The following is a 14,964-nucleotide window of genomic DNA, read 5'->3' on the forward strand; positions in this document are numbered from 1 at the left end:
AGTGGTCTCCACTGAGCTCTCAGAGGCCAGGTGTCCCTACCTGATACTGCAGAGCACCTTGGGATGTGACATCGGCTGGTACCCTTAAACACCCAAAGAATATATAGAGAGGGAGGATGAATTACTCCTACATCTGTGCTTCCAAGCCAAGTTTGAGGCTCCCTGGTGGAGTTGAATGGAGCTTGTTCTGTCTAAACTATTCAAGTTCCTTGGCTCCCCTCATCATTATGTGGGGCCTGAAGAGCTTCCAGCTGTGCAATCTGCAGTATTTCCAACAGCTAACATGTATAGTTTCTATTTTCTTTCAGCCTCTTCTCAGGGGAAAATGTGGTTTAGTGGTTTATTTTTGCAGTTCTCTTTCATTGTGGTATCTACTGCATGTACGAACAGCAGGCTTCAGTCTCCAGGGCCCTCAGTCCACTTTCAGAAGCTTTAAATTCACTTAAACAAAACTTCTGGGCTTGAGTGTCTTATAAGTTACTGCACAAGGACAAAAGGTTTCAGTGCTCTGCATTCCTTATGCGCAATCCTCCTCTGCATTCAAGATGTGCATCTCTGCATCTCTCTTGAGAGGAAATAAGTTAATAAGAAAAAAAAAATAAAGCTTAAAATCTGAAATTTTGCATGATACCTCAACAGGATTCCTAACACTGTCACACAATTATTTCTCATGATAATTAAACGTGAAGGACAATAGCAATGTCCACTTCAACCGATCACCCTTGCAGTTGACATATCTGTCTTTTTGACGCCTGATGTAGCACTAATTAGGTTAATAGATCATATAGCTTTTTTCCGCAAGCAGGGCAGCGGTGGCAATGTCGTCTGTCTGTTACAATTCAGAAGCGTTTGCACATTCTCATCAAACCGTCTTCAAAATGAACTAAGACATTTAAGATCACTTTTAAAGACTTGCGTCTGAGGATGGGTAAGAGTCTAGGTTATGAAGATTTGTGTCAGACACGTTAATAATGTCAGATGCTCAGGAAATGTCCGACTCCTTAGGGTTTCAGAACAGAAATAACCATAGCATTGCTCTGGATTGTTGAAATGCTTCAGTGGTGACTACGTAAAGGAATAATTTTCCCCACCACTGAAATGCAGCTGCTTCTGGGTGAAAAATATTTAACACAACAACTTGGCAACTTTGCACTGCAGTTTTAGCCAAGCTGTGCCTATGAATACTGTGTGCAGCTAAAACTGAAGGCACAGTGAAAGGCAGGCAGAAATGCAGTTACTCAAACTGGAATCTGGCCAGGACACTGAGGATAGAAATATCTAATCTTGCAAAAAAAAAGGCATGTTTAATGACCAAATGATGTAATAATTCTGGGTTTTCATTTCATTCAATTCCTGGCACCACCAGGGGCATAGTCCCTCCCTACCTCTTGTACTCCAGGTTCAGATTCCCCTTGGAGGGAAGACTAACACATTGTGAATCAAATATGACACTTCCTACACCAGCTTCAAAACCCAGCCAAGCGTCGCTAGCAGCTGGCCCTGCCTTGCTTACAAAATCTACCAGGATTGCAGTACAGAGTGTCATGACTGCAGTAGAGTAATTTTGCTTGGAAACAGAGAGGCTTGTCTCAAATAGCTACCACCACGATACAGAGGTTCAGGGGAAGTCACTGAGTAACGCAGGTGGCCAATCCCACCAGCAACCATCGATGACAAGTTGCAAAAAACTGCAACAGGGGCCACTCTGGCTTCAGTAGGTTATGTCAGGCCGTCTCACCAGAATGTGGGAGCTGAACCATAGGAAAGAACCAGAATGAGAAAAAAGGGGTTGGAAATAGGAGAATCACATTGAATTATTTAAAGAAAAATGTACCAAGTGGTGGTTAAGCAATAGAAATTCCAGAACGCTATCTTTCCTATAAAGGGACGGTTTTATTGTTGTGGTGGTTTTGTACTTGGAATGGATTTTTATTTATATTCATGCTGCACAGTTTGATACTACATTTGAGTATAGGAAGGTACAGAATACTTTATTTGTATACGCCAGTGGGCCATCTAGTCCAGTAACCTGTTTTTGATGGTTTTGGAAGAAGCTCATAAAACCCCAGTGGCAACAGAGAGGAGCAAACAGATGTACAAGCACGCACACAATGATGTTTCTTCTTTGCCATTTGTGTGGCTGGATTGTGCTCTGCTCTGACAGGTTCTCCCCCTTCTAATTAGTAGGCTTCTCTCTTGGTTTAATGTGTCCAATGTAAATGAACAGATGATAAGTACAAATGTAAATGTTTGAGCCTTCTTTGAATCCTGGTAAATTTATGACCTCAATGGCATCGTGTGGCAGGAATTTCACAAGCTATTTCCTTTTACCATGAATTCACTGTCTGCCTTACAATGTCATTGAAAGGCCTTGGTAGGATGCGCATGCATAGCTTTCTCTTCATAAGTAAGAGACCCGAAACAACATATATGCCTGAGAGGGTTTAGGAATAGTGAATCCAGCATTTCTCCAGAGGGCTGAACTGTGAGATGCTTAGGATCCTAATCCAGGGTGCAGACACATGACACAATTACTATGGAATAATTTACTCCAGATTTTTGTGAGGTTAGTCATGGACCCTGGACTAGGTCTCCCAAACCAGCTGCCTGTGGTACGTGCTGGCAGGAGGTGGCTCCTACATTGGGCAAACATCTACCCTGTGATGAAGCTGAGGGGAGCAGACCCCTGACCAATACATACACCAGTGTCATTTGTATCAGCGAATAGTTACTCCTCACCTTCCAAGGGGTAACTTTACCCTGGAGTAGAATTACTTTAAACTAACATATGTCTGTGCACAGTGTTTCTGCTCCACAACGTGCAATTACTGGTTTGAAATAAACACGTCATAAGTTTGCACCCTCTAAGTGCAATTTCTGCTTTTGATGGAATACGGGACTTCACTCTGTGCATTACCAAAGGGGCACAATCCATCTGAAAGGTAGCAAAGAGTCAGACCCACTGACCCACCCTCTCTCACAGCAACATGCAAAGGGATCATGTAAGACTTCCTGGTTCCCCTAGGTGCCCAGGAGTGGAGGAAATGAACTTTTGAGCTCTCCTTGCTGGTTGCATCTTTGTACTGCTCCAAAAAACCAGAAGCCACATACCACTATCTAGCCCCAGATCTGGACAGAATTAAGAAGAAAGAACGAAATGGGATAAAAGGGCTTGGAAAGCAAGATCGTTGAAGGCAAGGTTAAGCAAACTGGGATATGCACAGTCTACACATGAACTAATTCAACACTGTCTGCAGACACATAGAGATATTATAGAGAGGACAGAAATCAATTATTTTTCATAGTTAAAGTGGACAGATTCTGAAGTTACGGGCATAAAGTGCAGCACGGAAACTATTACAACACACATTTGTAAGTGAAAGGACATTTAAGACCTATAACAAGCTGTCAAGCAAATTGTGCATTTGCCAGCAGTGGAGCTATTCAAAGCTGGATTTGACATCCCCCTATTACCAATGATGTACATAGAGCTAAATCATTTCTGCCATGATGCAGCCCAAATAAACCAATGTTAACTGTGACGTGCATTGATACATATTAGATCCAAGGAGTGACACTCCCTCTAAATTGAACCAGCACAGAATGGAGAATCTTAAATAACACAGGCATACCAAAGAGCATTGTCAGCTAGGAAGGAAGAGCAAGGATAAAAGGTCTTCATAGCTCAGAGTAACCTCAACACATAAGTGTGACAGGTACCTTGTATCAAAGAATGTATAATGTTTATAACAGAATCTGTGTATTAATGGCTTTCGACAAATATATAAAAATATTCCTTTTTGGGCTCTGATCTTTAACTGCATGAAGGTTAGTTTTTCTCTTACTAGAATTACTGGACTGTATAGTCAAAGGACCCCTAAAACTGAACCTACCAAGTGTGAGGCAGCTCCGGCTTGTATTTGCCTATAGATATTTACGGACATAAAGGATGCAAGGAAGGTTGTTTTAATGCAGAGATCAAAGTCCCAAGAGACTTAGGTTCCATTTCTGGGTTTGCCACAAATCTCTGTGTGGTCTTCAGCAAATTGGAAGCGGATGATTGATCTCGTATCGAATCAATGGAAAGAGTGGTTTAGTCTGTAATTGGCAAGCCACACACATCAGTAATGTCTTCTGTAGAGTGTCTTTCATCATGAAGGATCCCAAAGCACTTTGCATAGTGATATACACCTTACACAGAGATCATATCATCCACCACTGAAGTGCAGTTGCTTCACACTCAGTGGGAAGTGGGTGCCTTGCTGGTTTTTGCTTCCCTTCAGAAGTAGCTCCTCAATTCCACTTGCCAGGGGGAAATAACTGGGCTAAGTGCTCAGAACTCTGAACTGGACAAAATGAGAGGAAAAGGTTGTGGATATGGATCTAAAATGGTCTGAAATGAAGTTGGCTCTACAGGTTTGAGCAAGCTTTCGGGTTTAAAAACCCTTCGTCAGGCTGAGGAAGTCTCTGCAGTTGGCGTGTGCTCTTCCTGGATGGAAGGAATAGTAAAGAAGCCAGAGGCTGGGCTGGACTGCATGCAAGATAGACAGTCAGTGAAGATGTAAACTGAGGAGTCAGTGGGTGCGAGACAGGCTGGGGTGGGGGGAGAAGGGGGATGAATGTAGCAGGTAAATAGTGGAGAGGTACCTGCGGAGTCAGATGTCAGGCAGGTTATAATGTGTCATAAATCCAATGTCTATATTTAGTCTACGATCTCTATTAACCAGGAGGCTGATGAAGTGAAGTTCATAGGCTTGTCCCTGAGGAGTGTTTTGTAAGTTCCCTTTGAGGATTAGAACTGAGGGATTGGAGAGAGAGTGGTCTCCTCATGAGAAATGTGCCCCCACCCATAATTGGGTATTCTTGTCTTTGATACATTTCCGGCGTGCATTCATTCTGGTGAGTGGTTGTTGTTTGGTCTCTCCTATGTATTTTCTATCAGGGCATTTGGTGCGTTGGATGAGATGTATTACATTTCTGGAGGTGCAGCTGTAAGATCCAGGAATGCATTGCATGTAATAGATCTCATCCAATATATGTGCCCCAAAGGATATTTGAAATGCTAACAGCTGCTGGGAATCCCATCCACTACTTGTCCTTCTGTCTCACTTCTACTGTGGAAGCTTAGACAACACAAGCAAAACCAGGACATTTTTAGGGATAGAAACCCAGAGGCAGACATAGCCTTTGTTGTACATATCTCTAGATCTTCTTTCTCTGAATCAGGCCTACAGTGTAATGGCATTGCTTGGCGTCTTGCTTTAAGGCTCTTGTGCTTCTTTTTTCCTGTGTTGTCATTACTGATTATGTTTTTCTTTTCCAGAGGCAGCCACTATGATCAGACCTTATTGTGATAGATGTGAGAAGGAGAAAAAACCTTTCCCCTGGAGAATCTACACCTTATAGGGACAAGACACACATGAAAGGTGGGAGAAGAAACTTTCTTTCCACCTAGTTTTTTTTAAGCCAGACAATTTAAAAACAATTTTGCTTCTTAATGCAATTAGTATAATTGTACTATAAGTAGAGCAAAGCTAGGAGATACGAATTTTTATTCCTATATTTGTCACTGATGTACATAACCAGAAGGTTCACTACATGAATGAAAATAATTACTCTGCAAATCAATGTAGTTGACACACCTGCATTTTTAAAACATAGGACCAAAAATGGGGTAGTTCTGTTGGCATCAATCTGGTTCATGTTCATTAAGAATAACATCAAGGAGTTAATGATGACTAAATCATCTAGTTAACCTTCTGGTTGAGCTAGTTAGTAATGATTAAAGATGGAAAAGCATAATTTTGGTGCGCACACAGCATAACTTGAAATTGTGTTGCAAGTTTAAATTCTAAAAAGAAAATGTGAACATAAGGGCTATGTACGTTTCTGAGGCAGACTTCAGGTACCCAGTGTTTTGACCTCAAACAACCATTAGTCAGGAGGTGATGATGTAGTCAAAAAAGAGCACCCCCTCAAGACAAGCTCTACTCCAGATTTGCAGAAAGTCAATACAATCTGAGAAAATCAAGGCCCCTAAATGTTGGATTCGCTCTTAAAGGGCCTCCTAAAGAGCTCTCAAGAGCCGATGTAATTTCCAGAAGACTCTTGCCGAACTGGTCACTGACTGCTTCAGAAGTCAAGTCATGGTGTACCCAAGCAGAATGCTCTCAAGTTTTGGCTTCATGAAGTTGTGCGTATAGCACTTAATAACACAGGAAACAATTCCCTGCTCCCCACCCTGAACGCTCATCCTTGAAGTCTGCACAATGTTTCAGCACAATTTTTTGTTATAGGGGAAACTGGTAATGGGTAATGACCCATTTACCCATTGCTCACTCCTGGTCTTGCACCATTATTTTGAGATGATCCAACACTTCCTTTCAGCAGGACTTTGAGATTCAACTGGGGAGATGTCCTTGGGTTGAGGAAGTAGCATTTTTCGAGCAAATCCTGGGACGCCATTCTCCCCTTGTACTCGGCCATGGTGAGGCTGCAGCTGGAGTACTGCATCCAGTTTTGGGCTCCAGAATTCAAAAAGGATGTGGAGAAGCTGGAGAGAGTCCAGAGGAGAGCCACGCGCATGATCAGAGGTCAGGAAAACAGATCTTACGATGACAGGCTGAGAGCCATGGGACTCTTTAGCCTGGAAAAGCGCAGGCTCAGGGGTGATCTGATGGCCACCTATAAGTTTATCAGGGGTGACCACCAGGATCTGGGGGAACGATTGTTCACCAGAGCGCCCCAAGGGGTGACGAGGTCAAACGGTCACAAACTCCTGCAAGACCGTTTCAGGCTGGACATAAGGAAGAATTTCTTTACTGTCCGAGCCCCCAAGGTCTGGACCAGTCTGCCAGCGGAGGTGGTTCAAGCACCTACATTGAACACCTTCAAGAGTAAATTGGCTGCCTATCTTGCTGGGATCCTATGACCCCAGCTGACGTCCTGCCCTTTGGGCGGGGGGCTGGACTCGATGATCTCCCGAGGTCCCTTCCAGCCCTGATGTCTATGAAATCTATGAAATCTCATGAAATCCCACTTAAGTTTAGCTTAGTTATAAGCGGTGAAAAAAAATCACCCCTTACTTTCTCTGAGTTGCCTTCCTCCAGCAAATTGTGAAAGCTATCCAGAACAATAACCAAAAATGAACAGTCTAAAGAGCCTGGTCCATATCACCTCCAAAGAAATAGCACTAGGAGGACTTTGGATTGGCTAGAATCACTGTATCAGCAGGGAGTAGGCTGGGAAAGAGGGAGACAGGCCCGTTGGACTTCTTCCACCAACAAATATCCCTTAAACATTTTAACTCCAAGTTTAACTGCTGCTGGATTTTAACCCCAACACCTCGCTCCTTTACAAAAAGCAAAACCTCCTGACCACCACTGGATAAAGAAGACATCAAGTCAGGCTGAGTTATTTCCCTTTCTTCACATTCAACATATGGCCTCAATGAGCTAACCCCACTTTCATCTAGCAGGTGATGTTGTTAGCTCCCCCAGCACAGGTGGGATCAATCTCTTCTTCAAGGTTGGGGTTCAAACCCTGCCTGAAGGTGCAGGATGAGGAGTACAACTGTACAGAACAGACTTTGGTTTTACTTTTTCCTTCAAAATTCTCCTAGGAAACTGCATTCTGAAATCTGTGTTAAAGAAAACATTCTTTAAGTAGCAAAGCAAAGTACTCAACAATTAGAAATATCAGAATTAATTCTGCCAGGTAATCCTTCCTTTATCCCACAGATGCATATGCAGTCTTTAAGTACATGCTCTCATTTTCTTTTAGCAACAGGTCACAGGCTCGTTCCCTGAGTAGACTGGATAAGTAAAGTGCCTGTAAATAAGGCATTTCCTAATTTTCAAATGCTTCGTTTTATAACCTCAGCAATGTTCTCTGAAGAGAGTTGATTATTTTCTGCATATAATTAGTATCTGTATGTATGATGAATTGTATCCAAAGGACCCTGCCTTGGATAAGGCCGCATTTTGCTAGGCACTGTGCGATATAATATAATATAATATAATATAATATAATATAATATAATATAATATAATACAATCCTTCTCCTACTGAGTGTGGAGCAAGAGAAATCATTCTTATAGACATCTCGATTTGTATGTCACACCCTAAAATATGAGGCATTCTGCAGCTGGAGGGTTAGGTGTCCTGGATCCCTGTACAGTCAGTGAAAGAAACTGGCTGCCTCCTAAGAATAATCCCGAGTGCCCAGTGGCTCAGCAGGGGGACGTTGAGAAGGAGATGCCAGGCACAAAGAAGGGTCTGGGCTCCTGCTTCTCCTCAAAGCTTAGGGTCAAGGTGGTGCACTTGCTACCAGCATCATATTGGGAACCTGAATGCCAAAAAGGGAAGGTCCTTAACCAGGGCTGGATCCAGGGGGGGTGCAGTTTGCACCCCGCTTTAATTCCTGCTCCACCCAAGATTTAAATGCAACTGCCTGGCAGCATCGGCAGCATTTCTCATCAGGTCCCACTGACAGGGTCAGTTGACTTCATGGCACATTACAGTCTACCGATTCCTTCTAAACGCTTCATTCCACAGGTGCTAACGACCCTCTCTCCCTGTTTAATGGTCAGGTCTTCCACTAATAAAGCTCTCTCTTCTTTTGCTATTTAGCTGTCTGCTGGCAGCTCCTGGTAAGGATGCTCCTATTTCACAACCCTGAAGACTGTTTTTAACTCTAACTAGAACTGTGAGCTCAGGTGCACATTAATTCAGACGTGAAAATAACTTTCAGTGAAGCATTGGATGCACTGTCAAGGCACTTAGGAAGGCTAGATTTCTTTGGGGAATCTGAAAAAGAGGTGTACATTTAAATCTAATGACTTCAGGATGAACACAATATCTTTTGATTTTTTTTTTTACTTAGTCTGTTTTGTTTTTTATACACACTAGATGTTACATCAAATTAATGCACACTCCAATAAAGCTGTATTTGTTTTTGCTTTGATCTTAAGCAGAATAGCATAGCCCTGCACCCCTAGCACTTTAGTTAAGTTTCTAGTTTCTTTTTCACTGTGTTATATGGGGTGATGCATATGTGATCTCCTTTTCAAAATCCTGGATCCACCCATACGCTTACCTGACCAGGTCACCCAGCTTGCTCCACAGCAGTATAAGTCAGTGCAAAGCAGTGTGCCCTGTTTGGCTCTAACTAGTGAACATGGGGAGGGAGGTGGTGGTGCTTATCTTTTCAACTATAACTTAAGATGACTGGACTTGGCCAGAAAGTGACAGACCTGGGTTTTTGACCCTTCCTAGCTCCCTGGGCCTTAAATCTGCATTAACTATTTCTAGGAGTGTGTCTAGGGTAGGCTGGATAGGAACCACCCTCTACCCTTCCTGTAGATTTTGGTCAACTGGGCAGCTAAGAGTAGAAGATATTTGAGGCCAGGGAGAGGAAAAGCAAGCAGGATCCTGACTTCACATCAGTGAGGAGGATTTCAGTCCCTGTTATGCTCGTCATATCTCGGCTATGATGGGTTATTTCTGTGTTCTCAGCACACCAATGTAAAATTCATGAACAGTCTTGGGACCACAATTCAGGCTTGGGGGCAAGAAGCCAAGTTTCCCACTCCCTAGTCAGGTGCTTTAACCATTTACAGCATTTCCCACATTAGAGGCTGTGTCCCCAGATGGGTCAAAGATGGTTTGTGACCTCCCTGGAAATTCAGGGATAGCTTTCAAGGTTGTATCAGAAGTGGAGTACGTGCTCAAAAGTGGAGTCAGTGGCCTGAAAAGATGGGGAACCCCCACAAACACACTGGCTGTGTTCAAGCTGCTATGGCTGCTGCACTTTGCACTGCTGTTGTGAGCCAGGCATCTCAGGCCTGTTCTGCAGGCACCTAAGGGACTGGAGACTTGCGTGGAGTTAAGCACCCAGTAACTCTCATTTTGATAACAAGGGCAGGAGGTAAACATCTAGATGCATGATCTAGATCACATGCATGCACACTTAAGTTGATGCATCTAGGGAAGTTTTCTGGCCAAAATGGAAGCTCCTACTGAGCCTAGGCATCTCATTGGTTTCATGGCTATAGAAGTAATTTTAATTTAGATCACTATTTTGTGACTTAGGTGCCTAAATGCTGCCTATGTCCTGTTTATATACCTGCAGGAAAAATGACAGCTAAAGGGACTGGTCTTTAGCTGACCCTTTTCAGTGGGCTTTGGGCTAGACCTGATCTGTATAGATTTCCGTAGAGGATAGAGATAAATGGGGGAGGCAAGAGTGTTGGTAGTAAGAAAATAAATACCTTGAAAAGGTGAAAACACAGGTAGAGCTGATGGTTCAGTACAGGCCAGCACCTCCAAGGAGCCACAAGATGAGAGACAGTCACATCTAAAACCTTATACAGGATTGTGCTGTCAGACTAGAGGATGGCAACCTGGAATTACTGGGCTCCATGCAAAACTCTGCCCTGCCCTCCATCTGGCCCAATTCGTTGAGGGGCTGGACATCTGTTGGGAAATAGTTTGCATCCTCAGCCAATTCTGTCATTCAGCATTGTGGAGGGGACTTGTTACTGCAGGATCAAGCCTGGAATGACTTGGAGTCATGTTTCCATTCTTTCAGCTCATCCTATTGTAAAGCTGATGCACAAATATTTAACTGCAGCCCTCAGGGGCATTGTGAGTATCCATCTAATAATATATTCAGAACAATTTCAGATTCTTGCTTGAAACGCACATAAATAAGGTTATCCCCCCCCAATCTCAAAGCCAGCTCCATATTATGTTATGTTAAGCAATTCCTAGCAAAGATTTCATTTCAGAGAGAGATACCAGAGATGGTAAAAGTTATGCCAGCTGAAGGAGACTGCAGATAAGCATAGAATTACATGTTCCCCCAAAGCCAGAAAAATACTGAAATTTTATCTTGCAAGCTGCACGGGCAACACCAATTCTCACCATTGTCTCCCTTTAGTAGCTGGACCATGTAAAGAGGTTCATGAGTCCTCTAGTGCCTTCAAGCGAATGTGCTCAGGATCCATATCTGCAGCAGTAGAGCTTCATACTCAGTGCTGTAGCAAAGTCGGGGGGGCGAGCAGGGTGGCCACCCTGGGCGTCAAAGCAAAGGGGCACCAACAGGCGCTGCCCAGCTAGGGCAGGGTGCAGGGATGGAGCTGTGAGCGGCTCATCTGGGGGGTGCAGGGTTGGGGGGCAGGGCATGCACACCTGGGCAAGCATGTGCCCCCTGGATCTGAGTGCAGGGCAAGGGTGGGCTGCCGCTGCAGGCTTTGCCCTGGGTGCCAAACTTTTTGCCATGGTACTGTTCGTATTTATATATCAGTCAAGAAGTTCTTGCAGCAGATCAGGTTCCTACAGAGGCCACCACTTGTGTTACAACCCCTTGGGGCAGTTCTCTGCTGATTGAGAAGTCAAAGACCCTGAACACAGGACCAAGGAGCATTGCAGCCGCTTGCAAGGGGGAATGAACAGAATGGCAATAAATGGGAGGAAGTGACTTTCTTTCCTCATTTCAGATTTGCACCAAAAACAGTAGGTGTAGCTGGGATAATGCCCAAGCAGGGCAGGGAACAACATTCCTCCCATTGCCATTTGCCTCTTGATGTTGAAGGCAGTTATCCCTCGGTATCAGATGGTGTAACCTGGCAGCCATCCCAATCCTCCACCCCACCCTAAGAAGTCTCTACGTTTCCCCCACCCCAGAGTCCATCTTGTCCCCACTCCCCACCTACATACTTCAGGCAGTCTCAGACTGGCCATCTCACAGCTCTGTGTTAGCCCCCACCTGACCTTATCACTCCTTGTTCGAAACCCTCTCTTCCCCTGCATGGGTTAGTTACCCTTCCATACAGCCTCAGGTCTGCCCCCTGTGCCCCTACCCACCATTTCAGCACCCGCCAGCCTGCCCGCCCTCCTGCTTAAGCCCTCTGTCTCCCCTTATTTGTCACGCTCTCTCCTGCCCAGCTTCCCACTTCAAGACCTGGGAAGAGCTCTTGCCCATATATTGCATGGATATACCCACATCACAGAGAAGCTGAATAATAAGAAAGTCACTTTTCCTCCAGAATGATTCTCCTCTGTGACATGCCCATGCATATACTTTGATCCAGAGGAGCGCTAGCCCCGACAGCACCATACCAACAAACTAACTAGAAAAGAATAGAGCAGCCCATTTGACCTGCAGATTAAATCAAATCCTCCGAATCAAAAAGGCAGCGGGGAATCTTCAGGGTAACGTGAAACCTAGGATGGGTGGCAAACACTGATGTTCAGCTGCATTATGTGGGGAAGCAACCAACAGCTAGCAACGAGGTGTCAGTCTCCCTTTCTGGACACAGTTCTATCATCTTCATCATACCTCCCTATCCAGAAAAGTTTCGATGAAAGGGTTAAATAAACTAACTACTTTATGTGATTTCACAAATAAAAGCAGTGCTAAGCCAATGTGCCCCCAAAACTGGGTGCTAATATTAGTTCTTTAGCTGGAACCTCTCCTGACACAGCACAGCTCAAAGCAAATCCTCCTAGGTGATCTCTGTATTTCGCAAACAGGGGGATTATGCACTACAAACACTGACAGGTCCCTTTTCTTACAGTCATGCAAACACCAAGACGATAATCTCTTCCCAGAGATAAAGTCCATCAATCTTATTCCTGACCCAGGACTGTTCCCCCATGCTTCATACACAGAGAAATGAAGAAGACACTCTCAACAGAAGGATGCTTTATAGCTTTCCTTTCTTTTCCCATTTTCACTCTGCCATGTCCTATCCTTCCCACTGTCCCTCTGTTAGCATCAGGGAAACACATTTCCAGACAATCAGTGCTGCTCTTTGCTTAGTTAACTAATTTTCAGTAACAGATTCAGCTTCATTTTGTAACATGGATCAATACAAGTGCCTTTCTCCTCCTGGCCATGTTCTATCGTTGTCATTCACTCAATTTATGGTTGTTTTGTTGTATTTTGGATGGGGGGTTTTTTCCTGTCTTTGCCCCTTCCCTTTCCTTTTTTTCCAGCAAGGGAGAGATCAATTTAACAAGATGAAAAGACCTGGACTTTCATTGAAGGTAAAATCTGCACTTTATAACCCAAGGATGCAATTTACCACCCTGTCATTAAGCTGTGTTAATCCTATTATTATGAAGATAAATAATTACCCATAGCGAAGAAAGGGATTCCCAGCAGAGAAGAGTTATATTTTCCATCAGTAATGAAAAATATCCCTGCCGCAGTGACACTGGAGATACAGATAGTAAGCACTCCCAGGAGCCCGAGGAAAGGCTTGCTGCGTAGGCAGTCCTTCATGGAGCTGGAGAGGGTAGCAGTCACAAGAATCAACATCAGGCTCACCAAAACCTTGCCCCTGGCCAGGATGCTGGTCTTGTGGAAGTCCTTCCACAGGCTAAAGGACACCAGTGAGAAGAGCTGCAGGTCTTGGTGATCCAGCTGCATTTTGCGCATTAGTTTACAGAATTCACTCTCCCATTTTTCACCAATGAGGTCTTGGGTAACAGAGCCGTAGGTTTGGAGGTAGTAGGTGATTTGGATGGCTCTGGCTGATTTTACTCTCTGGTCCTTGCTATTTGGCACCTCCATGACCCCTCCAAGCTGGTGTCCAATAAAACTGCTCCTTCCATCCTTAGGGAGGGGGGAAATAGAAAGAGAGGTGTTATTCAGAGCAAGGCGTGTCAAAGGTATATCTCGTTTTCTCTGTTTTTAATATACATACACACTTGAAGGCCTGATCCAAAGCTCACTGAAGTCAAGGAGTTTTGCCATGCACCTCGTGGACTTTGGATGGGGCCATCTTCCTCTGGTAGAAACTTTCTCAGAGTGGTTGTTAGCCATATCATGCCAATTTATGGTTCTGTGCTGCAGTTAAAGGCTTGCCAGAATATTCATTACAGACCCAGATGTTCAAGGACTTAAACAGAGCATGCAAACTCCTCACCCCTGGGAGCTGGTAATTTTTCCACATTTAAACAATAATTAACAACAACAAACATCCAGTCCCCGAAGTATGAACAGCGTGATCCAATTCTGGAAGATCTGTGATTTCCTAATCCTTTGAAATTGTTTTAAGAAACACACCATTTCACAGCAGATTACCTCTCCATTCTGATCTCAGTTACAAAGGTGTAATTCTGGAGTGACTCCTTGGATTTTGACACAATGACTCTGGATTTGTGTGGCTGTACCTGAAATGAGAGTCTATGCATTGCTCAGTGGAGCTACTGCAGCTTCATATAAGCAGGGTGACGACGTCCTGGCTTGGCCTGGACAGTCCCAGCTGGTCGGTCAAATGTCCTGGGCCAAAGTCCAGTGGGAAGGTGAAATGGCACGGTATGTCAGGCAGGCAGACACCACTGCCACTGTGCAGGAGCAAGGAGGGCGGACGTCTGGTCGCCCTAAGTTTCCATATCCGAGGTCCCTACATTTCTTTCTCACACAATCAAGTAGACTCTAAAACTCAGGATTAATGACTAAACTTACTGCATCCCTTAGATGCTCCCAGCTTCAGCATCAGAGCCCCTAAAAATGAGGCACCTCACCTCAGGAGAGCAATTCAAAAGCATAGGTTCAGGTAACAGGCCTTCCCCTATAGCCAATGTGAAAAATCAGGCATTTCCAAAGGGCAATCCTGAGAGCTGAGGCACTGAGCAGGAAGCTACTGAGAGTAAGTCAGCGGGGGGCAGTTGAACTTTCATCCCTCTTAGAAGATGGCTCAGGGGAGCGCCCTTTTTCCTGTGTCAAAGACCCAAGCCCTCTCTTACTTGCTCTATCTCTTTGGCTCCATGATTCTCATGCTGTTGGCTGCACAGGACTCCCGCTTCAGCAAGAAGATGTAGGTTGAATCTTCTCAGGCCAAAGACGAACTGAACTGAGGACTCCCTCTGTCCTTTAGCTACGACCCCACTGATTCTCAGCCAGGGTGCCTTGAGAGCCCTTCAAGGGTGCTGCACACAGTATTAGCACTA

The 14,964-nt window shown here is 44.4% G+C and overlaps 1 protein-coding gene across 2 annotated transcripts in view; it reads right to left on the reverse strand.

The window, feature by feature from the left end:
* The window catches only part of PTCHD4 (patched domain containing 4), a 119,051-nt gene that overhangs the window by 65,074 nt on the left and 39,013 nt on the right, over nt 1–14,964 (reverse strand). For both annotated transcript variants that reach the window (XM_090031356.1, XM_090031355.1), the window contains exon 2: nt 13,144–13,624. In XM_090031356.1, coding sequence (XP_089887482.1) covers nt 13,144–13,624 — 481 coding nt within the window. The remainder of the gene's footprint in view (nt 1–13,143; nt 13,625–14,964) is intronic.

Source organism: Crocodylus siamensis, chromosome 1 (genome assembly GCF_052110815.1).
Source record: "Crocodylus siamensis isolate JL-2025a chromosome 1, ASM5211081v1, whole genome shotgun sequence".
Classification (NCBI taxonomy): domain Eukaryota; kingdom Metazoa; phylum Chordata; order Crocodylia; family Crocodylidae; genus Crocodylus; species Crocodylus siamensis.